General features: G+C 41.4%; 1 protein-coding gene across 1 annotated transcript in view; it reads left to right on the forward strand.

Moving 5' to 3' along the window:
* Positions 1-6,544: 6,544 nt before the first annotated feature.
* The window catches only part of Il1rl2 (interleukin 1 receptor like 2), a 36,034-nt gene continuing 16,575 nt past the window's right edge, over positions 6,545-26,003 (forward strand). Inside the window, exons 1-4 of the mRNA XM_052192571.1 lie at positions 6,545-6,775; positions 8,020-8,218; positions 21,283-21,445; positions 23,430-23,501. Of these exons, the coding sequence (XP_052048531.1) occupies positions 6,561-6,775; positions 8,020-8,218; positions 21,283-21,445; positions 23,430-23,501 (649 nt within the window). The 5' untranslated portion in view covers positions 6,545-6,560. The remainder of the gene's footprint in view (positions 6,776-8,019; positions 8,219-21,282; positions 21,446-23,429; positions 23,502-26,003) is intronic.

Raw genomic sequence — 26,003 nt, forward strand, 5'->3', positions numbered from 1 at the left:
TAGAAGACAATTCTACAAGCAAATGGTCCCAGAAAACAAGCCGGAGTTTCCATTCTAATTTCAGATAAAATTGACTTTCAACCTAATGTCATCAAAAGAGACATGGAAGGTCACTACTTGCTGGTCAAAGGACGAATCCAACAAGAAGAACTCTCAATCCTGAACATCTATGCCCCAAATACAAGGGCGCCCTCATTCATAAAAGAAACTTTACTAAAGCTCAAAGTACACATTGCACCTAACACAATAATTATGGGTGACTTCGACACTCCACTTTCACCAATGGACCGATTGGGAAAACAGAAACTAAACAGGGAGACAATGAAACTAATTGAAGCTTTGAACCAATTGGAGTTAACAGATATATATAGAACTTTTCATCCCAAAGCAAAAGAATATACCTTTTTCTTAGCACCTCATGGTACCTTCTCCAAAACAGATCATATAGTAGGTCACAAGACAGACCTCAACAAATATAAGAAGATTGAAATAATCCCATGCCTCCTATCAGATCACTATGGAGTAAAAGTGGTCTTTAGTAACAGTAAAAACAACAGAAAGCCCACATACACATGGAAACTGAACAATACTCTACTCAATGATACCTTGGTCAAGGAAGAAATAAAGAAAGAAATCAAAGATTTCTTAGAATTTAATGAAAATGAAGGCACAACATACACAAATCTATGGGATACAATGAAAGCAGTGCTAAGAGGAAAACTCATAGCTTTGAGTGCCTCCAAAAAGAAATTCGAGAGAGCTTACACTAGAAGATTAACGAACAACTGAAAACCCTGGAACAAGAAGAAGCTAATTCACCCAGGAGGAGAAGGAGACAGGAAATCATCAAACTCAGGGCTGAAATCAATCAATCAAGCAGAAACCAAGAGAACCATACAAAGAATCAACAAGACCAAAAGCTGGTTCTTTGAAAAAATCAACAAGATAGATAAACCCTTAGTCAGACTAACCAAAGGGCACAGAGAAAGTATCCAAATTAACAAAGTTAGAAGTGAAAACGGAGATATTACAACAGAAACATGTCTGAGCTAAGTTTGGAAATGTCACCCAGGAGCATCAAGAGTGGAAAGGGATTCGGGGGTGTTAATGTACAAGTAGACTGAGTGGCAGCACTGGGGGAAGCAAAACCTTCCAGCAGCTCCTGGACCCTGTGAATAGGAGACAGTGCCAAGCGGACAGTATCAGGAGAGATGGCTCCTTGCTGGCCAGGCTGGAAAGACCAGGAGACATCAACCACCAGGTACCAGCTGAGTGCTTTGAAGACTTGTTTTGTACCTCTAACTCTAGTTTCTTGTTCCAGAGCGAAGTGTCATCGAGGAATCTTTCGAGATGAATAGGTGGACAGCCATCCAGAAAACTAGCTTCCTCTTTCTATGGACCCAGAGGAACAAGAGTCCCTGCCAGAAGCCACACAGCCAGGCTTCCTTTTTCTAGAAGGGGAAATGGTTTGCTAGCAGGACTTCAGTTTGTAGTGGGATCTCTTGGAGGTAGTGGCTTTCTTCAAGCCCAATCTGAAGGACTCCTGGATGTTTGCACACATGGCTGTGAATGGCAAGAATCACACAGTAACCATTGGCTTCTGAGGCCCTGGTTATTGTACTAGGTATTTGCCACTCTATCCAAAAGGAATGGGATTTGGATCTGCAGAAACTCAGCTAAAAGCTGTGCATGAGCTATTGGTCATCATTCCCAAGGTCCTTGTATGCGTGGCCTGTAGTGTTCTCCAGAAACCCTGTGTTCCCCTAGAGCCACATTGTTTGATCAGCTTCCTGCCAACTTTGTCCCATTGTAGGGTAGCTTCTTCCGATAGCCTCATTTCTCCCTTGGAAACAGTACATAAAATGCTGTACTTTTCAAAATGATCTTGCTTGACTCAAGCTGTATCTTATATAAGACCTCCAGATCACAAACACTTTTTAAAAAATCTTCTCTCTCTTCTATCCTCTTTATCTTCTGATCTGGTCCTCTCTCTCCCAGGACGCTGTTACTGAAGAAGGACTTGCTGGTCCAGGCCCCAATCCCCACTCCCTGTGTCACAAGGGAACACACCATCCCAAATGTCAGTAGCATACACCAACTTTCCCTGGCTTTGAATATTATATCTACTCCTGGCTTTGAATATTATATCTACTCCTGGCTTTGACTATTATATGTACTCCTTTTCCTCGTCCAACTTCCTCCTATGCCTTCACCCTTCCTCTCCTACTTATGTGCTTTTGGCGTCCACTTGGTGCTCAGTCCTTTGGGCTGTCTTGTGGTAAGCATTGAATCAATGAGTGTAAGATTACATTTTTTCCTGATTTAAATATTCTAATATATTTTAATTTTGCCTATAATAAATGCAGCCATTGTAATGTTGTTCCCCGTCCCCATGTGATCTACCCATACCTACTTCAGTACCTCAGTTTATCCAACTCTCCCCTCTACTGTGTGGCAATCACTCTTCCTTCATTTCATTTTTTGTTTTTTGGAGTATCCCAAACTCTGTCCTTCAGAGACTTTGTACTGGCTGTTCCATTCTACAGGAGATGGCTCAGCAACTAAAAGTGTAAAGGGCTGTTGCAGAGGACCAGAGTTTGGTTCCCAGAACCCATATCAGGTAGCTCACAACCATCTGTAATTCCAGCTCCAAGGGAGATGACACCCTCTTCTAGACCCTGGTCACCTGCAGTCACATGCACATAGTCAATGCAGATGTACACGTATAAACACAACACAAATAAAACTTAAAAAGTAGAAAGTGAGCTCTTTTTCCCAGACATCTACCTGCTGGGGCCCCAGGTCACCTGCTCAAGAGAAAGACTGTGCCTTGTGACAGGCTTCACATCTGTCTCTTCCCTATATTTGATATCTTATGTGCTATTTTTTTTCCAAGACAGGGTTTCTCTGACAGGGTTTCTCTGTGTAGTTCTGGCTGTCCTAGAACTCATTCTGTAGACCAGGCTGGCCTCGAACTCAGAAATCCACCTACCTCTGCCTCTCAAGTGCCACCACTGCCCAGCCTTCTTATGTGCTTCTTAAGAGTTGAATATCTTTTTTCTTAAAAAAAATGTTATTTACCAGAAAATAATGGTCGCAAGTTGTAGAAGGGCCCATGTCTCTGAACTGTCTTCCCAACGCTCAGTGTGTCATTGGATACATTCAGATGCCTTTAATGTTTGGCAAGAACATGGGGCATTGAGATCCTTCCTAGAGACTGGTGTCATGGAAACAATCAACGAGAGGTTTGCCAATGCAGACGGAGACACGCTTACCACATGATCCTGGAGCCTCTCTCAAACACTGCCAGAATTGTTGCAGGCAACATCATGTATAATAAAATAGCAAAATGTAAAAATGGAACACCCAAGATGGCTAAGGGAGAGAGACACGGTTAAGGGAGAGAGACACATCGGTTGCTTGCACTCACCCGATGGGACATTCTAAGGCAGCAGGCCTTCAAATGTTTAAATCCCACAAATATAATGCTTTCACTAAAAAGTAAGCTATATAAGTGCCCAGTGTAGAAAATTTTATACAGTGACAAAGAAAACTTACATAAGCATACCCTATATTGCTTAAGGAACTTCCTCTGTCTTTGCCCCCCCCCCCCCACCTCGCTCTCACACACACACACCTCACACACACACACCTCACACACACACCTCACACACACACACAAAGGGAGGGGGGAAGGGGAGAGGATAAACACCAAGTTTAAGGCTTGGAGTTTGGTTCTGGGCGGGCAGAGACAGGAAGCCGGAGATGATTCCTTCTGATGTTTGTTGCTTATGTGATATAACATGTTTGGAATTAGGTAGCCCTTGACAACTGTGGGCCACACACTTAAGATACTTGAGTGGGAAGAAGAGGTGGTCATGAGGGGAGACTGAAGTCAGTAAGTTTCTACCAAAGTAGGGTTTCTTCTGGCCACTCCAAACAAACAAGCAAACAAACAAACAAACAAACAAAGCTAAAATTGTCCTTCATTTTTTACATGTTCAGTTCCTTCCTTAGTTTCTATGGGAGGTTCTCCATGCAAACATGTGATCGTTTTGTATTTTTATTTTTAAAATTCCAGTCAGTTTTGTCTTAATTTTATACTTTACCGGGGTTTGGCGTGCACTAATTGAACCCAGCCTCTTTTTATAGGCTCCGTCCACGCCTCCCTCCCCACCCCCCACCCCTGTAATCTCTGTTCTACATCTTAGTTTCCTTTTTGTTTACTTTCCATATAAGCAGGATGTTTCTTCTGTTTCTCATTCTGCTTAACATCGTGGTCTTCCCCCCCCCCCCCCCCCCCCCCGTAACTGAAAAGCTCACTATCCTCAATTCTATCCTGTATTCAAACCTAATGTTGATACAAACCTCATGTATCAACAAACAAACGTATTCAACACAGAGATGATCCCGGAAGTGTAAGGCGGAATGCTTCTTCCAAGGGACTGTGTCCCGAGGACACCTGTCCATCTTAACTTTGTGAACTTAGGGCAGCTAGTCAGACTAACACTGTGGTTGTTTTCAAAGTCGTACAGTTTCTAATCCACAAAGCCTCCCTGGAATACCTGCTTAGAAGCTGCTGTCTGACTGCATTTGCAGTCTCTGCTCTGCTCGGGGCCCAGTGGGGTTCCCGGTGTCGTCTCTGGGTCAGGCAGACAGGTCCGGACAAGCATTGTTTTATGGCAAGTTCGGGCTGCATTGGAGCTCAACCTGTCCAGAGTCTAGCAGGACGATGCGATTGGGTTGGGTAGGGGTGGGGTTAATTCCTTTTCTCAGAAGCGATGTGGAATGGCTTCCACATCTGGAATAGTCCATATTAGGGCAGTGCTGGGCATGTAAGAACCGCTCAAATAGTGTTTGGAAAGGAAATGATAATTATTTTTTTAGCGATGATCTGGATCATATTTAAGCCGACATTCCTGAGTGATGAACGTGTTGGCCTGGGATCAGGCAAAAAAAGACTGAACTCCTTTCTAAGAACGAATTCTTTTTGTCCTGTTCTACTCCGGGAAGGTAAGTCTGCCCCGCCCGCCCGCGGTGGAGAAGCGATGCCCAGGCTGTGGAGTGCAGTGACCGACCGACAGGGATCCGGTCCCCAGCGGGGTTCCACTCTGTTGCAGGATACCTCACGCTCTAAGACACTATTGGCAGGTGGAGCAACCCCAGCAGCACCCCATTGCTAAGGGAGAGAGGAGGGAGCTAGCACTCTCCACTGGGGCAACTAAGCGACTGTGTCCTGGAAAGTGGGATGGGACTTGGGTCAAACTCTGGGATTCCTGCTCGCGCGCCCTTGCCCTTCCCAGGTGGGCCTGAGCTAACCATTCAGCCTGCGGGCAACTGGGATTTCAGGGGAGCCCCTCAGACCCAGGCAGGTTCCAGGCGCGGGTCAGGCGGGTCCACAGCCTGCTCCAGCTGCGGTATGATCTCCGATCTCCTGGCCCTGGTTTGATCCAAGTGTCACTAAATCTGGCCCTGCCCGCTAACTCCCCACCAGTCCCCTTCAAAGGCCAGTCTGAGTTTCCCCGGCTTCTGAAGGTCTGGTGCAGTAATGAGGATGGGAAAGGCCGATGCGGAGGGCTCCCCAAGCAGAGGGGACCGGACTGGGGCTTGTCAGTCCCCCACGGTGTGCGGGAAGGTGCTAGCCTCAACACATCCCTTATTTCTGCCATTGTCTTCTTTTTTCCTATGTAGCCCGAAATGGGGATGACATCTGTGCTCTTCTGTGGGGTGTCTTTTGTGCTCCCACTTTGTGTGGCAGCAGGTAAGTTCTGTGAGTCCTTGCATGCCTAGTGCATGTCTAGTGACTCGCTGGCTGGATCCTTTCTCATCCAGCTCCCTGATCCTCCATGAGTCAGGGGCGTCCCACCCTCCTAGTCACATTCTCCTCCAGATGATCTGGCAGACAGCCAAAAGGGGAGGCTGGAGGAAGGGAGGAATAGGAAAAGCCCACTCCCAACTTCTTGGAGCCTCAATCCCAAATGTCACCTAGGAACTTTGGACTAACTTAGGTGATACAGAGCAGTCCATAAACACTCCAGTGGACTCAGTTCCGATGCTTAAACGCACGGGTTATGGTGGCATCTGTTTCATATAAAGGGTTATTTTATGGTCCGAACCTACCAGAGAGCACAGGTTTCTAAGAAAACCTAACTTGGTAGAAAAGGGCTTTAAAGGGAAGCTGTCTTTGTGGAATGTGGATACAGCTGACCACAAGTATAGGCAGGAAACGACCAGGTTGGTTCTGTGCTGGGACTGAGAGTAAGGGCAGAAGTGCCATGGGGCCTGGGGAAGCCTTGTTCTTGCTATGCATTTGAAGGTCTTAGCATTATGTTTCTAAATGACCGGGCTAGTCCGGGGAAATGCCCCAAACAAACAAACCAACCCCTAAATACAGTTTCACATTGACCAGAGCAAAATATTTCCTGAAAAGAATGATTCCAGTTTTCTGTCATAATTTATTTTATCTTATTTTATTTTATTTTATTTTATTTTATTTTATTTTATTTTATTTTATTTTATTGCTTTCCTTCCCTTCCCTAGATATGTGTAAGGACAGCAATATGTACAATGAGATGATTTCAGAGGGCCAGCCTTTCCCTGTCAACTGCACATACCCCCCAGTAACAAATGGGGCAGTAAATGTGACATGGTATAAAACACCTAGCAGAAGCCCAATATCCAACAACAGACACCTCAGAATTCACCAGGAGCAGACCTGGATTTTGTTTCTTCCATTGGCACTGGAGGACTCGGGCATCTACCAGTGTGTTATAAGGTAAGTCCTTCATTTAAAGTAGAACTAATTCACATGTCTCCCTCTCTGTTTCTAAACACAACTCTCTAAGAAAATGGGTATTGTTGATCTTTGTTTTGGAGACTTGTTATATAGCCTAGACTGGTTTCCAACTGCTTTTTAAAGTACTGAAATGACAGATGTGAACCACCAGAACCAGCAGATATGATGACCTTAAACTTGTTGGAGATGACTTCCAGCGAGCACTTTTGAAAGCAAAACAGTTTTACAAATAACTTTTGGAGCACAGATTGCATCATCTTTTTCATGGAAGTGAAGTTTTAGGCCAGACCAACTTACAGAATGTGTTTATCAATATGATTGCTGCTGTTTCCAAAGATGCTTAATGGTTTTGGAAAACTGGCTAATCCAGACCCAGACAGATCATTCAAATCCTTTTGATAAGGAATCTGCTCAAAGCAGACATTTAAAAGTTAGCAAATCTGGGAGATGTTCTAGAGTCTATATGAATGCTTGTGCCAGAGGTGATGTTTTTGAGTGACGGTGGACTGTTGAATTATATCCATGGAAGACAATTTTGTTCTCTCTCTCTCTCTTTCTCTCTCTTTCACATCCTCTCCTTTTCAGTTTGTAAAGATTTTCAAGACTTCAGTAAAACCCATCTATAAAACACATTTAACCAGAGAATTATAATTCTGTGACTTTCCACACAAGCTTGACCAACAACAATATATTATGTTCTCTCTCTAGATCTCGGTTTTCCCACCTGTAAATTAGGTGTGTTTTTTAGCCTTTAATGTCTGTTAACCTGGAGCTGCTCTCAGTCTTTAGGCTTCATGCCACCGATGGTTTGAAGGGATCCAGGTAGTCGTTTTGTATCTCATCAATCTGTTGGTTTATCAGATGTGTGTAGGCATAAGTGACTTTTGTAGCAGAAGTGAAGTGAAAGCACTGTATGGAGTCTTCAGATAAATAGTTCAAGAGCTTCATGGCGACCCTCAGCCCCTCCTGGGCCATGCTGGATGAGATGCCAGTGTCCACCCTGGATGAATACCACTTATCCTTGGGTAATGCATGGTTTGCGGGTTATTCTTTACTTCATATGAGGCAGAGGGTTTGTGCGGTGTCTGGAAAAGAAGAAGAAAAGATGTGAAAATGGCTGACTGAATTCTGAGACGGCTCAAGAGTTCCGTGGCTGCATCCTGCTCTGTTTCATTGTTGTTTCACTTGGTTTTTGTTGTTGTTTTTTGTTTTTTGTTTTATAGGAGTGACCACAGCTGCTACCAAATAGCTGTGAACCTAACCGTTTTCAAAAAACCCTGGTGTGACTCTTCCATGGAGGAGAGTCCCAAAAATTCACCAGATGTGTATCAGCAATCGTTAACCATAGGGAAATCGGGCAGTCTGATGTGCCATCTCTACTTCCCAGAAAGTTGTGCTTTGGATTCAATAAAGTGGTATAAGGTAAAATACAAGAAACAAAACAACAACGAAACCCTCTATTGATAATGCTTTCTCTTCTTAGATAAAACCCACTTTCCCCTCAAGGGGAAAGCTTTTTGTCTTCTCGGAAAGCCTGCTTCAGGGCAGGTTTGGTATACAGTTGCTGCCTGAGACAGGTGGTAGTAATCCTCATAATTACTTTAATCTCACGGTTGTCATTGGGTTGTAATGCTATTGTATCTTCTGTATACCCACAATTATCCATTTTTCAAGCTTCCCTTGCCTTTTTTTTTTTTTAAATTCACCTTGGTTTGTTAGAATGGCTCTGATATCCAGTTCTTTGAAAATTACAAATAATTACATAAATTCATGCCTAAGAAAGACTCCTGTTATCTCTGTTGTGTAGCAATGGCTGGTGGCTGCTATCAACCCCTGTCACAGCCGCATATAATGCTGTATTTGAAAACTCAGTTGTATCTTAGCTGCTCCCCTTTGAAATGTGATCAGAGTTCCCCACACATCCTCTTTCTTTTGTTCTTTCATCCTGTTCTTGCCTTAATATGGCCTTGTCCCCACAAGGCACAGCTCCGCGCTGCAGCTCAGCTCCCTCGGTCCAGTCCAGCCTTGAGCTTCCTTTGTGGCATTGTGGCAGCCTTCCTAACACCGTGACCCTCCATCACAGTTCCTCACGCTGTGGTGACCCCCCAACCTTACAATTATTTTCATTGTTAATTCATAACTATAGTTTTGTTACTGTTAGAGTTGCAATGTAAATGTCTGATATGCGATCCCTGTGGCGGTTGTGACTCCCAGGTTGAGAACCACTGCTCTTTCGTGGGTTTTGATTGCCCTCTTCCATTTTGTCTGTGGTGCTGGATTATTCAAACATCTTACATTTTCCTTTGCTGAATTTTGGTAGGATTTCATTTCCTAGGGAATGAGTGACATCCTTGAAGGTTTCATTCACACTGGCAAATTATTTACCATCTCTTCTCTTCTTGTCTGTCTACTTCTGCAGAGGAGATCGAGTTTGGTCCTCATTACAGGGAATAAACTCTTCCATCCTCTCTTTCCCTGATCTGGTATAAGCCCCTTCTCGTGAGCAGCTTGACCTTCAGGCCGACCGAAGCCTTCTGTCTTCTCAGGAAGCCTACTTGGCTCTTTGCAATCACCTCTGTCTGCTCCGTGTTCGCATGCTTTGCCTCCCTGTGTGGAGCATCCTTACACCTGTCTTGTGCATCTTGGACAGGGTGGGAGGTCCTCAAGGGATCACCAGCCCTAGAGGTGCCAGATGCTAAAGAAGCAAATAAATAATTCACAGCTCTACTGATGACTCAGATTGCTTCCAAAACTTTAGATTAGTTTGACTCAGTAGGACTGTCACCGATTTCTTGCAAGCTTAGGATAACTATGTATGCGAACTCAATCAATTTGATCAGGGAAGCAGAACTAATGTGAGATTGTCTAAATGAAATCCAATGCCTTCTGGTGTGTCTCAAAACAGCTGCAGTATACTTACATATAATAAATTAATAAATCTTAAAAAAATTAGGAAAGCAGGTGGATCTTTATGAGTTTAAGGCTATTCTGGACTGTAGAGTTCTAGAACAACCAGGCCTACAGAGAGACCCTATCTCAAAAAATAAAATAAAATAAAATCAATGTGATGAGCATGAAATTGGGCAGTTTAGTTATTCCTCTGCAATTACCAACTGGATTGAGCATTTGCCATCTGTTGAGTTTGTTGTCCATTTCCGAATCCTCTTCAGATGTACCCATGTCCTTGGCTGCATTTCTCTTTTAATTTTTATCTCTGTTTTATTGCTGGCTTATGGGGGATTTTACACATTTCTTTAAGGTCTTGGGAACCAACTGACATTATTTTTATTGAATCTTAACACATATACGTAGAAAATAGATGAAAGACCTACAGGTAGACAAGGATTATCAGAAAGTGAATACATGTTTAATTGCATTTACCACCAAGGTCTAGATTAACTATTAACAATAGCTCTGAATACTGCCTTGGTAAAACCAACCACTAACCAACCAACCAACCAACCAAACAACCAAACAAACAAACAAACAAACAAACACCAAACCCTGTGCCTTCCTCATACCCAGGATCACCTGATCATCAGATCTCTGCTTTCCTAATTTAGAGGATCTCGCAGTAGTTCTGCTTGTTTCTGAACTTCATGTTCAAATTATCTTTGTGTAGTATTTTGTACTTAGTTTCTTTGGACCAATAGTAATCCTGCAAATCCTGTTTTCAGTTAGAAGCTGGTGGGAACCTTCTTGGGCACACCATTTCTTGGACACATATGCTTAGACTCTTATAGAACGATGTTCTGCAGAAGATGAAGCAGTTGGGTCATAGAGAATATGGTTAGTGCTAGCATTTCCCATTTAAAATTACTTCTGTGTACATACATTGCTAGAATTAAATTTATTCTTGGTGAAGGGTTGTTTACTGATACTACTGTCTCAGTATGGTAGTGTTTTCTATTCTGTGTGTTGCTGCTATAGGAAAACACAATTTCTTTTTGTACATTGGCCTTGTATCTAGCAACCTTGGTGAGTTCATTTGCTTAACCCAATGTATGTGCTGATTATTTAATGTTTTACACATAAACAAGCAGGTTTCCAGACCAAACTGCTTTAATTCATCTGTTTTTACATGAGTTCCTCTTATGTCTTCCCCACCCCCAGCACCTGCATTTTATGGGTAAAACACCTCAGGAGTTACTGCACTTCACTGAGGCCATGTTATTCTAAATGATACCCCAGAAGTGGTAATAACAGTGCTTTTGCATTGTTATACTGAAGGGAAAGCTTTCAACACTCCCCATTACATAGGATATTTAAGATTTTATCCAATGCCCTTGTCAGACTAGGGAATTTTCCATTGTTGGCTTTAATTTTTTTTTTGTTGTGACTCCATGTTAAATTTTATAAAAATACTCTTGACTTTCATGTAATTTTTCTTTTTACTCGTTTAATGTATTAAATATGTCTTGGTTAGTTTTCTATTACTGTGGAGAGACCAAGGCAACTTATAAAATAAAGTATTTAGTTGGAGCTTACATTTCAGAGGGTAAGTCCATCATGGTGGGAAGCACTGCAGCAGGTGGGTATGGCGATAGAGAAGTAGCTGAGACCTCATATCTGATGCACAGGAGAGGGGGGGGGAGGGAGAGGGAGAGGGAGAGGGAGAGGGAGAAAGAGGAGGAGGGAGGGAAGAAGAGACATCACTGAGAAGGCTCAGGCTTTTGAAACCTCTGAGCTCACCCCCATGACATACCTACTCTAAGGCCTCACCTCCTAATCTTTCCTAAATAATTCCATGAACTGGGGGCCAGGTATTTGCATACAAACATATAGGGACCACTTACTAGAATTGGGGGGGGGGGAGAGGGGAACCTTTTGCTTTTGTATCACGAATAATGCTGTTCTGAGCTCTCATTCCCTATGATACATCTATGTCACACATGAACAGTCTACCTTAGTAAAGTCTATAAGATTGAAACTTCAGTTTTCTTTATTCAAGAAAGGAAGGTTTAAGATTTCTAGGAGAAGCTAGAAAGCTCTTTAAGCACATTAGCTCTTCTGTTACATATATATGTGGTTTAGAAATGATATCACTCTGGACCTAGACTTTCTCTAGGACAGGTTATTCCATGACATGCACAGTTGTTTGTAATAGCTTTAGAACTATTTGTCCTACGTGGTTCTGTCTGTGACAGAGTTAACATGCTGTACTCATTTAGAGATTTCGGTTTTGAAATGTTAAGATGATGTTATTAAAGTATACTTCCATTTTATTTTTTTTATTGATATATTTTTTGTTTACATTTCAAATGATTTCCCCTTTTCTGGGTCCCCATTCCCCGCAAGTCCCATAAGCCCTCTTCCGTCCCCCTGTTCCTCCATCCACCCCTTCCCACTTCCCTGTTCTGGCATTCCCCTGTACTCTTGCACTGAGTCTTTCCAGAACCAGGAGCCACTCCTCAATTCTTTTTGGACATCATTTAATTTGTGGATTATGTCTTGGGTATTCAAAGTTTCTAGGCTAATATCCACTTATCAGTGAGTGCATACCATGATTGATCTTTTGAGACTGGGTTACCTCACTTAGTATGATGTTCTCCAGCTCCATCCATTTGTCTAAGAATTTCATGAATTCATTGTTTCTAATGGCTGAATAGTACTCCATTGTGTAAATATACCACATTTTTTGTATTCATTCCTCCGTTGAAGGACACCTAGGTTCTTTCCAGCTTCTGGCTACTACAAATAGGGCTGCTATGAACATAGTGGAGCATGTGTCCTTATTGCATGCTGAAGAATTCTCTCGATATATGCCCAGGAGTGGTATAACAGGGTCCTCAGGAAGTGTCATGCCCAGTTTTCTGAGGAACATCCAGACTGATTTCCAAAGTGGTTGCACCATCTTGCAATCCCACCAGCAGTGGAGGAGTGTTCCTCTTTCTCCACATCCTCGCCAACACCTGCTGTCTCCTGAGTTTTTGACCTTAGCCATTCTGACTGGTGTGAGGTGAAATCTCAGGGTTGTTTTGATTTGCATTTCCCTAATGATTAATGATGTTGAACATTTCTTAAGGTGTTTCTCAGCTCTCGGAAGTTCTTCATGTGAAAATTCTTTGTTTAGCTCGGTACCCCACTTTTTATTGGGGTTATTTGGTTCTCTGGGTTCTACTTTCTTGAGTTCTTTGTATATATTAGATATTAGCCCTCTGTCGGATTTAGGGTTGGTGAAGATCCTTTCCCAATCAGTTGGTTGACGTTTTGTCCTTTTGACAGTGTCCCTTGCCTTACAGAAACTTTGTAGTTTTATGAGGTCCCATTTGTCAATTCTTGATCTTAGAACATAAGCTATTGGTGTTCTATTCAGGAAATTTTCCCCTGTGCCCATGTCCTCCAGGGTCTTCCCCAGTTTCTTTTCAATTAGTTTCAGTGTGTCAAGTTTTATGTGGAGGTCCTTGATCCATTTGGAGTTGAGCTTAGTACAAGGAGATAAGAATGGATCGATTCACATTCTTCTGCATGCTGACCTCCAATTGAACCAGCACCATTTGTTGAAACGACTATCTTTTTTCCACTGGATGTTTTCTGCTCCTTTGTCAAAGATCAAGTGACCATGGGTCTGTTGGTTCATTTCTGGGTCTTCAGTACTATTCCACTAATCTGCTTGCCTGATATTGTACCAATACCATGCAGTTTTTATCACTATTGCTCTGTAGTAAAGTTTGAGGTCTGGGATACTGAATCCCCCTGAAGTTCTTTTACTGTTGAGAATAGTTTTAGCTATCCTGGGTTTTGTGTTATTCCAGATGAATTTTAGAATTGCTCTTTCTAGCTCTATGAAGAACTGGGTTGGGATTTTTATGGGGATAGCACTGAATCTGTAGATTGCCTTTGGCAAGATGGCCATTTTAACTATATTAATCCTGCCAATCCACGAGCATGGAAGATTTTTCCATTTTCTGAGATCTTCTTTGATTTCCTTCTTCAGAGATCTGAATGTCTTGTCATATAGGTCTTTCACTTGTTTGGTTAGAGTCACCCCAAGATACTTTATGCTGTTTGTAGCTATTGTGAAGGGAGTCATTTCCCTAATTTCTTTCTCAGTCTGCTTATCCTTTGAATATATAAAGGCTACTGATTTGCTTGCATTGATTTTGTAGCCAGCCACTTTGCTGAAGTTGTTTATCAGCTGTAGGAGTTCTCTAGTAGAGTTTTTAGGGTCACTTAAGTATACGATCATATCATCTACAACTAGTGATAGTTTGACTTCTTCCTTTCCAATTTGTATCCCTTTGACTTCCTTATGTTGTCTAATTGCTCTAGCTAGGACTTCAAGAACTATATTGAAAAGATATGGAGAGAGGGGGCAGCCTTGTCTAGTCCCTGATTTTAGTGGGATTGCTTCAAGTTTCTCTCCATTTAGTTTGATGTTGGCTACCAGTTTGCTGTATATTGCTTTTACTATGTTTAGATATGGGCCTTGAATTTCTGTCCTTTTCAAGACTTTTAGCATGGAAAGATGCTGAATTTTGTCAAATGCTTTTTCAGCATCTAATGAAATGAGCATGTGGTTTTTTTCTTTGAGTTTGTTTATGTAGTGGGTAGCATTTATGGATTTCCTTATATTGAACCATCCCTGCATCCCTGGGATGAAGCCTACTTGATCATGGTGGATGATCATTTTGATGTGTTCTTGGATTCGGTGGGCAAGAATTTTATTTGGTATTTTTGTGTCGATATTCATAAGGGAAATTGGCCTGAAATTCTCTTTCTTAGTTGGATCTTTCTGTGGTTTTGGTATCAGCGTAATAGTAGCTTCGAAGAAGGAGTTGGGTAGTGTTCCTTCTGTTTCTGTTTGGTGGAAAAGTTTGAAGGTCTGATAGAATTCTGCACTGAAACCATCTGGTCCTGTGCTTTTTTTGGTTGGAAGCCTATCTATGACCCCTTCTATTTCTTTAGGGGTTATAGGTCTGTTTAGATGGTCTATTTGATCCTGGTTTAATTTTGGTAATTGGTATCTGTCTAAGAAAATGTCCATTTCCTCCAGATTTCTTTGAAGCTCAGGGTGATAAATTACCTAGTGACCCTTTTCTGTCCTGGCAGGCAGTGATTATGGCCTCGGGGCTTCTCTCCTTCTGCAGCTCACTGGTCAGGACACGGGCCCGAGCCAGCGGGCTGGCAGACAAACCTCCTATGTGCTCAGTTCCTGAGTGCAGGCAGACCCCTGGCGGTTTGCACCACCAGACATCTAAAGCTCAGGGTGATACAGTACCTAGTGATCCTTTTCTGTCCCATTTTCTTTTAATAATAATGCTCATTACTAACTTTCAGTGTCTTGTAGATCCACTTCCTGTTTAGCAGCTCGACTTCCTGCCTTGTTCCTTATTCTCTCCAGGAGTTTGTCAGTCTTGTTGATGTTGTGGAAGTATTAACTGTAGACCATATACATCCTCTTTTATTAGTTTGCTTGTTTCATCAATTAGTTGCTTGTCTGGTTCTCCTCACCCCCTTGTTTGACTTTTGCTTTTAATTTGCTATTATTTTATGAACATTGTGAGATAGACTCTTCTCTCATTTAACTCAAGTTTATGATATATAGATTTAAGGTCTTGGCTTTCTTCTAAACCGCATCTTGGTTGACTTCTGGAAGGTTTTGATTTATCATTCCATAAGCACCTAATTCAGGTCATTCTGATTTTCCTTGTGATTTCTTCTTTGACTCTAAATGTTTTTGAAGGACTTTTTAATTTGCAAGTGTAGCAATGTTTGGATATTTTTAAAATTAACTTTTCTGTTTGTGATAGAAGGCAGTGTGACAGAGAGCAAATATTCTCAGAACTTTGAAATTTGAGACTGGCTTTTTGAGCCAGCATTATCTTCAATCTCTGTAAATGTGTCTTGTGTATTGAAGAGAATGTAAACACTGAAAGTTGGACTTGTGGATTGCGTTATGCAGGCCAGTGAGAGAAAGGTGTAATATAAATTAGTGTGGTTATTCATTTCACTATACATCTGATATCAATAATGTCCACACTATGCTTTTGAGATATTACTTTCAGAAATATTTTAAGCTACTCTGGCTCTTAATTCTTAACTACAGTTCTTGGCTCTCACATGATAATATATGTGTGTCCAGTTAACATCACTTAAAAACTTTATGAATTTTCTTAATGCAAATTATCTCATTTTCTGAAAATGTTTTTATTTATTCCTATCTAATTTTTTGAATTTTTTGTAAACTATTCTTCATGGATTGACATTTATTTTTGCTCTGAACTCAAAGAGCAAGAGTTCATTCAAGAGTTTAATGTTTCCAGTATTTATCCTGCTCCATGGACCTTTCTTATTCCTGTCTTTTTGAAGGTAATTGGCCTAAATCTCTCAACTCCTCAAAATTATTCTCCTTGACTTTGGAGTTTAGCAGCCTAACTCTAGTGAGTTAAGATAGACATTTCTCATCTAGTTCGCAAATGTCTTTTGAAATATAGTCTATTATGTCTTTCCTCCATTGTTTCTTAGTTACCACTTTCTTCAGTATTTTCTTACCTTACTATTTTTGTCTCCTTTAGAACTCTAATTAAATACATATTAAATCCTTTCTTTTTAAATTGTGTTTTCTGAATCTCACATGCATTTTCCTGTTCTAGTATTTTGTGATTTTGTGTACATTTGCCTAAGTGGGAATTTCTTTCTGGCCTGCTTTCCAAAGTTTGCCTTTTATTCTTGGGTGTGTAAAATCATCTATTAAATCCATTAGTTCACTTGAGTTTAGCTATTGCAATTTTCAATTCTCTGTAAATTTTTTTCTTTTTCTATTTTGCGTGTGTGTATTGTGGATATTTTTGCATGGTGTGGGTATGTGTGCAAGTGTGTGCAGCAAGTTGGTATCTGTCCGGATTCATCCTCACCTGCTCCTTTACATTATTCTTAAGGAAAAGTCTCTTCATTAAACCTAGCACTTAACATGTGGCCAACCTTACTAGTGAGCTAATGCTGTGAACTCCCAATCTCTGCTTTCTGAAACTGGAATTACTGGTGGTGGCCACACCTACCTGACTTTTAGCTGAGTTTCTGCAGATCCAAATCCTGGCCCTCAAGCTTGCAGAACAAGTATTTTAGTAATGAGCCAGCTACTCAGCCCTGATACGTAATTTATAATTGTCATTTTTATAACTTATGTAGACGTGGAGGAAGTCCCCTACACTGCTGTTAAACTCCTGGTCTTCAGGAAAGGCCCATTTTAACCCTCAAATACCCAAATGACCATCTTTCTCTCTTGCTGATAATGGTTCAGATATTCCTTCTTCTGCTACTGTTTCTGGTGATTCGATGCCTATATGCTCACTGATTCCATCTCCATGATACTTTTACATCCAGTGTGTATTAGTTAGAAGGGCATGGGATATTTTGTGTCTGGAAAAGATACTTTTGCTGAGCTGGAAGTAGAACAGGAGTCAGAATATGTGCTGGTGAATGACAGTATCTTCATAGCATTATCTTCTTGGAAACTATGAGTAGATAAGACATCTACACTTGCATGTCTCCCTAGAGCTTAGGTTATTTATAACCTGCATTGGTTACATGAGTTAAAGATATCCTCAGAGGGATCAAAATGTGTTGATGTCGCATAAAGGAAAGGATATTTACACTTATCCTTGGATTGATTTGATCAAGAGCAAATTCAAGCTTGAATTTTCTTCTTTTCCTGTGTCTTCTGTCCATCTGTCTGTCTTAGTTTGTGGGTTGTCATCAGTCTGTCTGTAGCTGAGTCCATCTTCTGTCCATCTGTCTGCCTTAGTTTGTGATTTGGATGCTGTCATTTGTCTGAATCTGTCCTTATGTCTGTATCTATCTGTACCTGTTTGGTGATTCACTGTCTCTCAATATGTGTTCCTAACAAAGGGTTTTTGCTCTGTATTGATTGAACATTGTAGCATCACATGGGGTAGGAATGAGGGATACTTCACATAAAACCTTAACAGACTTTTACAAGAGATTAGGTCACTGACTACAGCTGACCCCAAAACACTCAGTTCTAAAAATATACCATTTTCAAGTTCTATCTGTATGTTGTACCTAATATTCATGGTAGATGTTTGCATATAAGGTCTCTTTACACCCTTTCGAGGTTTTCAGGATTGACTACCATAGCATGAATACATGCATGCATTGCTCTCTGCGGCTGGAGAGTGGCATAGTACGTAATTTAAAATCACAGGTATGTACTAACCTATGTTGTGACTGATATATGGGAAATCCAAGGCAAGTATGGTTGACTGTTTTGTTTTCTCCTAAAGTAGGCTAAAAATCAGGCTTAGTGCACAGCAAGGCATCAGGATAAGTATCAAGACATCTTAAGGTGCATTAGTAACTTGGCTATATGGTCCAAAAAAATTCTAGTCCCTTAGAAATAAGATATATGTTCACAATAATGCATCTCCACAACAATCTGACTGGAAAATGATAGATGACTGTTTTTGTTATTATTTATGCTTTAAATCTTGATAATGAGATATTCCCCTGAATTAAAAAAAAATCAAACCAGTAGAAAGTTTGTACCCTCCAGTAGATTGGGAAAATGGCATTTCTAGTCACTGTAAGCGGTAGGCTAATCCTTATTCAGCAAGGTTAGTGTTAATGTGCTTGGTCATGTGGATAATTGGAAGAAGCAATGAGTCAGAAGAGGCATTACTCAACCATCAAGCATGGCATAGATTGTGCCTAGCCAGGGACTCTCCAGTTAAGCCTACAGGAGAGAATTTTTTTTTAAGTCCAAGAATCCAAGCTTTGTGACTCTGAACCTCAAAGAAGTAGACCATAAAACTCATACAACAGCAAACTAAAGACAAGCCCCAAACCACAAACTACAGGTAGACAGAAGACACAGGGCAGGAAGAGGAGAATTCAGATGTCAGTTTGCTTTTGGTCAAGTCAATCCAAGGGTTGAGTCTTGAATATTTTCCATTAATGTAACAGACATACTTTGATATATCTGAGGTTAGCTTTAATGTGTCTAATGGATACAGACTGTAAATACTCTAAGCTCTAGGTGCCACATAAACTTATATGTCCTATTACTCCCCTATTTTATAAAATATATCTAACCATGAAAATAACTAACACCTCCCAATACTCATTTGTATACCTTTTGTATTCAAAGTGCCAATTTTATTATGAAGGTGATGCTTTATCTATGCAATCCCTAACAGTAGGTCCCAAAGGTCAAATGGTAACTAGTGTTTCCTTAAAAAGTATCAGTTGAAGTATTTCATAAGAAATTTAAGTAGACAAGTTGTACATTGTAAATAAGCATTCTGGCATTATTTATGAATTGCCCATGCAGAGTAGATTCATTCTCCTCCTCTGGGGTGGAGATTTAGGACTCACTCATCTGTGACTGGCTAAGTGATGAGAGAATTTAACACTGTGTTTGTTATATTTTTATTGGATAGAATTTTATCTGTTTTAACTATTAAATTGTGATCTTCATGAGGACAGTAAATGCACCTAATTCCTACATGGCACCTAAAGCCTCTCACCATGCGGGTGCTGGGAAAGGTAGGAACTCAAATATTTGAATGAAAATCAGACTCAACTAGCCAGGCAGTCTCACTGCAGAGCAGAGCTCTTCAAAGAGAGGGACAGGTTTAAGCAAAAGTTCGGAAGCGGGTGTGTGAGCTAAAGGTGATTAGCTTGATCCAGTGAGTTACTGGTGCAAGAAAGGTGGATGGAAGGCGGATCTTGGCAAGATGTTTGTTTGAAAAACTCGAGAACCTTGTTTGCTTTCTGTAAACAAATATAAGAGAAGCTGGGTGTGGTGGTGCACAGGAGACTGGCAGATTCTTGGGGCTTGGTGGCCAGCTAGCCCAGTCAAGTCAGTGCTATCTCAAAATACTAGGTTGGAAAGAGACAGAGGGAGACACCTGATGTCTGTCTGCCTTACACACAACACACACAACACACAGACACACAAGCACACATGTAACACACAGACACACACACACAACACAGACACACACAAAACACAGACACACACAGACACACACCACACACACACAGACACACAGACACACCACACACACACACACACACACACACACACACACACACACACACACTGTGTGTCACACGGGAGGGAGGAGAACTTGAGCTTTTTCCAAGACACGCAAATGTGAGCCTTTATTTTCTGTGGTTGCTGAAATGACAAGAGAGAAAGACATACCGTAGACAAATGATCGGTGGTTGATTGAGCCCTGAAGAAGTTCTACCAGGTGTTTTCATTATAGACTAATGCGTGCTTTCCATTGTTCAGGCCTCCAATTAGTTGGTATACTCTGGGTTCTATAAAACAAGCTCTCATCAGTTGGGTGTCCAGTCTCTTGTGGCTGAACCAGTCATTATCCAGTTCACCTGGGCTTGCGATCCTGGCAAAGGCATCATGCGGTGGCAGTCTGCTGGGAGAGATTCCTCAGAAGCAGCCTTCCTCCATGAAATCTGTGCAGCTGCATGAGTTCCATTCTTCTCAACTCCTATTAGACTCAGTGTTTGTATCACCCATTTCGGCATGTTAAATATTCCTTACAAAGTCTTCTTGAGAGAGAGAGAGAGAGAGAGAGAGAGAGAGAGAGATTTTGTGATGTGTGTTGTTCACACTCCCTTTCTCTCTCTATGTTGATTGTCAACTTGAAGTGATAGAGAAGTGCCAAAGAATTTAAAGAGCACCTCTGGGTGTGTCCTCTGGGTGTGTCTACCAGGGCATTTCCAGTGAAGACTAATAAGAGGAAAATACCTGCCCTGCATGTGGGTGGCACCTTCTCATAGACTGTGTTCCAGATGAAACAAATAGGCAAAAGAGAAAGCCAATTACTGCTGTCATTCTTTCTAATCCTGGCCTCCATGGTATGTTCTCCCATGCCCCACCCCACACTTAGCCATGTGATGGAGAACTTCTGAAGCCACAAATATTAAATCATGTCTTTTTTAAGTTGTTCATGTCAAGTGTTTTTGTTAAAGTAACAAAATGTGACTAGCACAGTAACCTCCATCTTTTTGTTCATTAATCCCACTATCCTGTCTGTCCATCCATCCATGCATCTGTCTGTCTGTTATCTATCTACCTATCCATCATCTATCTATCTATAATCTCTGTCTTTCTCTGTTTATCTATATCATGCATTGTCTTCTGGTTAGATGGTTAATGTAAAAGCTTTAGGTTGTACATGACTATGTAGATATTGGTCAGTGGTTTTCAATCTTCCTAAAGCTGTGACCCTTTAATATAGTTCCTCATGCTGTGATAACCACCAACCATAAAATTATTTTGCTGCTTCTCCATAACTATAATTTTGCTACTGTTATAGATCATATGTATATGATCTATACATATATAAATATCTGATGTGTGACCAAAAAGGGGCTGCAGCCCACAGGTTGAGAAACATTGATACAGATGTGGTTCCCCACAGCTCATAGGGTAATGCTTACAGGGTGACTAGAATTTGCCAGCACTCATTCCCTTCTTGTGTGTGCACCTTTAGGGTTGTAAAGAGATTAAAGCAGGGAAGAAGTATAGCCCTTCGGGAACAAGGCTGCTTGTGAACAACGTTGCTGTGGAGGACAGTGGGAGCTATGCCTGCTCAGCCAGACTCACACACTTGGGGAGACACTTCATGATTAGAAACGACATTGCTGTGAACACCAGTAAGTTTTTTTTCAAATATGGTTGCTTGGTTCTCACCTTTACGGAAGCCAGATGGCCTCCTGTTTCAGGCTTTGGAGACTGGGTCTTGATTATGCTGAAGGGTAGCAGAGCCCCCAGCCATGATGTTGCTGATAGATCAGGGGACCAGAGAGCACAATGGGCAGAATCAGCTTACTTTTCTCTCCTTTACAAACAGAATATTCAAAACATTTAGCTGGAGAACATTGAAAGAGATCCTGTAAACGGGGAATTTCCCCGGTGCCTAGCAAAATGCAGGCATGCAACACATAGTGGATAGTGTTTGAGGGTTGTGTTGGGTCTTTCCAGACTTGGCACTGCTACAGCCTCAGAATCTTTGGAGTTCAGGGTCTCTCGACTGGCTTCTTAGATAACCTACTGTTTGTACTGCATCAGGCCAGTTCTTTTGGGAGCAGCCATGTCACTGCCCTGTCACTGGCACCACTGTCTTTGAATGCATGATAATCTGCAGGCTATAAGGCAGTGTCTTAAATGAGGCCAAAAAGCCTCAAATACTCAGCCCCAGCTGATTCTCATGTAGTCAGGAAGGAGGAACTTTTCAACAACCACAGAGCACATTAGAACCATCATCAGGGACAGAACTGTGGCCTTTGGTGCCCAGATAAATATTTTTCCTTCTTTCCTACACACTGAATGAAGAGTTCATCTGTCTTATTTGATGGTTCTTCTACTGGGGCTTTCATGTTTATTACTGCAGCTAAGGAAATATAGCTTTCTTTTCCTTTCAGATTTATTTTTATATGTGTCAGTGTTTGCCTGCCTATATGTTTGTGTATCACTTGCATGCCTTGTGACCAAGGAAGCCACATGAGAGCATCAGATACCCTGGAACTAGAGTACAGTTTGTTCTGAGCCACCATGTGGGTGGTGGGATCTAAACCTGGGGTCTATCAGTAAGTGGCATAACTTTTTACCATTTTACTATCTCTCAAGGCACAACATAGCTTTTTTTTCCTTTAATGGAATTGCACCCTTGGGCAGCAGGAAGTCACCATGGAAGCAGATAGGCCAAGGGATAGTACATTGATCGATAGAATGGCTAAGGTGTTTACAGACAGAAGATAGGAAGCTGTGGAGGCCTCAGAACAAGAGGAACCATGTTGGGTCTGAGGGATGGAAGACAGACAGGTTGGCCTGAGTTAGTGAGATCATGGCAGGTAATGAAGTTAGAGTCTCAGTCAGGAGTGTGGGTGGGCAAAGTTTGAAATCCAAACAGGGCTGTGTAGATTTCACTCTCAGAACAATGGTGAGCATCCAGTGGGTTTGATGGCATGAGAGCAGCGTGGCGTGCTTTTAATGTCTGAAGCAGCTGTATGTCCCCCAGAGGGAACATCAGGACAGTGGTTAGGGGCGGTGCTGATGTGTAGGTGACAATCATGCAGGCACAGACATGGTAACATGGATGATGGGGAGATTTGGCCTTCAGCAAGTTGAGCTTGAGGCAAGCAAGAGGAGAAGTAGAATAGGCCATAGCTTCTGTCGGTCTGGAACTCAGAGCGAGTTCTGGAAGTAAGGCTTCCCGAGGACTGTCTTTTAGAAGGTAATTCAAGGTGTGAGCAGATAAGATGGCCTCAGAGGGGTAGAGAAGAGAAAACACATGGTTCAGAGCTGAGGGCAGAGGAGCAGACTGTGGAACGCTGGAAGGTTACGTGTGTTCGGCTGTGTGGTGAAGTTCAGTAGGAAGACGAGCAAGTGGTTGACTGGCGTGATCTCCTGGTTTCACACATGTGATCTAGTAGGTGGTGATCATTGGCTGCTCTGCTCTACTCATGAATAGTAAACAAAAGAGCTTTACAGAAAATGGCGATATTTCGGTCATCCTGATGTCACACTCTTTTGACTTTTCTTGACTAATGTTTTTGAAGGTCTTCTTTTCATGTCATTACATTAGTATATGATTTTTGTGGTTCTAACTCCATTCTTGTGGGTGTGTTTTCTAATCAGAGGAAGTTTCACCTGGAGGAAGGATCCCTAACATCATATATCCAAAAAACAACTCCATTGAAGTTCAACTTGGTAAGTGAAGCTGTTGGACCTGTCCAGTTACCATGGGTAAAGCTCACTATGCCTACATATTTCAATGGATGCATTCAAAGATCAAGGTAGAGACAGCCCCTCTACATGTCTAATTTCCAACTCTGGTGTGCCTGAGCTCACTGACTTCTGTGAATACGAAGGTAATGAAAGCGGACAGGATTACCGAAGTGTAAAACTTCAGCTCCTAAATAATCTAGATCAGTAATTCTGAATTACATTATCTCATCCTGGAAAATACATTGAAGGAGTAAGGGGCATAACTACACCCCAGCCTTCATTTACACAGCAAAAGACCAACGATTCAACACACTTCAGGATGGAAACTCACAAGGTTCTGATGTAGAGATAGCTCCAATAAATACACACAGTGAAAGCACATTCTGGGCAAAGGGCAATTAAATCAAGTCTTCATTCAAAGAAAACTCCTCAGATTCAGTCAATATCATATGTCAGTTAGGTCCAACGGCATGCTTTTCCAAGAGACATGATAAAAAGTGCATGATCCAAAAGATTATAAATAACAACACTAGAAAGGTATGATTTGCAAGGGGTGTTTCAACCTAATAATAACCTTTCAAGGCCCCAAATAGTAAGTAACAAAGTGAGTCATTTTATTCTAATTAAAACTGCGATGCTTTTCAAAGCCCTTTGCTGCTGATTCTGGTGATTGAATCTATGGCCTTACACACTGGACAAGCAATCTACCACTGGGTTTTATCATAAATATTTAAACTTCCATTGTTTTGAGGCTAAATTTAACTCATTTCCTATTCCAGGCAGGCCTTGAATTTCTCATTTTCCTGCCTCAGTTTCCCAAGTTACTACTCTATCAGACCAAGAAAAATAGCATTTTTATGCCACCATGTATCTAATACATAAACTTAAAGGTCTTAGAAATACAAGAATAATACAACATGGGAGAACAATTGTTTCGATGTAATAGGAAACCTTGATATACTGAAGCTTTGACAAGTGAAAACCCAAAAGATTGGAGATGCTGCCTGAGAAGGGGACATTGTACAGACTCCAGTCACAGTAGACTTGTAACTAAATTCAAAATAATGAAAAACCCACACATTAGATACATGAGATAGCCCATTTGTTACTTAGCTTTGCCTTAGTTAGGTTATAATTGCTGAATGGAATTCATTGACCAGAACAAGTTGGGGAGGAAAAGATTTCTTTGGCTTATGCTTCCATAGCACATCATCATCAGTGGAAGTCAGGATAGGATCTCAAACAGGGCAGGAACCTGGAGTCAAGAGCTGACCGGAGGCCATGGAGGAGTGCTGTTTATTGGCCTGCTCCTCGTGGCTGGCTCAGTCTACTTTCTTATAGAACCCAAGACCACCAGCTCAGGGATGGCACCACTCACCATGGGCACAGTGAATACCTTGCAAACTGGATATCATAGAGGCATTTTCCCAATTAAGGATCTGTCCTTTCAGGTAATAGTAGTTTCTTTGAAGTTGGCACAAAACCAGCCAGTACAGCATGATTTAGTTACTCCATAGTATAAACACATAAACACATAGAAAGATTGTATTGTACTATTTAAAAGTATACCATTCCTCTTTACTTTAATTAGAATTTTAAAAAATTAAGAGAAAGAAAAGTTAAGCAATGACATATTCTAATTATTAGTTTTCTTGGTTAGAAGTTAAATCATAGATAGTCCATTCACAAAATAGTAACTGTGAGACATTGTCAATCAAATGTGGGGCATGTGGCCAGTGCTGCTTCCAAAAGATACTTGAGTTTTTAAATACCATTATAAATAAGTGCAGAAATAATAAAAACACTTACACCTCTTTGTAAACAGAAACTATGTAACAAAGATGAAAGTGGAAACAATATATTTACTACTTCTGCTAATAGTGGTAGCAAGAGGAATAAGGTCAACTCTTTCTAAACAGTAACTAAGTAACAAAGATGAAAGTGGAAAAGACATATTTACTGCTCCTGCTAATAGTGGTTGTAAGAACAAGGTCTCAGAGCTTGTTCAGGAGGAAGGCCTGTGGTGAGAAGGTTGTAAACCTCCAGGGAATTCAAGTGCCAAAGCAGACTTAGAAACATGCAAATCTGCAAAACAGTGTTAAGGATGTATACCTCTGCTTGAAAGGCCCAGGTTGGATGGTGTTAGATGCTCTTTAAAATGGTTAGTGAGCTCTGAAGACCCTAGCAACACACTGATGTACTGATTTCTTGCCATGTGGATACCCACAGACTTCACCGACACCTACAAAGACTAACCATTAATAATTGAATCGACTTTGTCTCCCAGCAGGGGCCACAGCAGTGGTTCTCAACCTATGGTCGAGAATCCATGGGGGGGGGGTGTCACATCTCAGATATTTACATTACAGTTCATAAGAGTGGGAGAAGTCACAGTTATGAAGTAGCAATAAAATAAAAAGAAATTTTATGGTTGGGGTTTACTGCAACATGAGGAACTCTATTAACGGGTCTCAGTGTTAGGAA

The sequence above is a fragment of the Apodemus sylvaticus genome, chromosome 9, assembly GCF_947179515.1.
Source record: "Apodemus sylvaticus chromosome 9, mApoSyl1.1, whole genome shotgun sequence".
NCBI lineage: Eukaryota > Metazoa > Chordata > Mammalia > Rodentia > Muridae > Apodemus > Apodemus sylvaticus.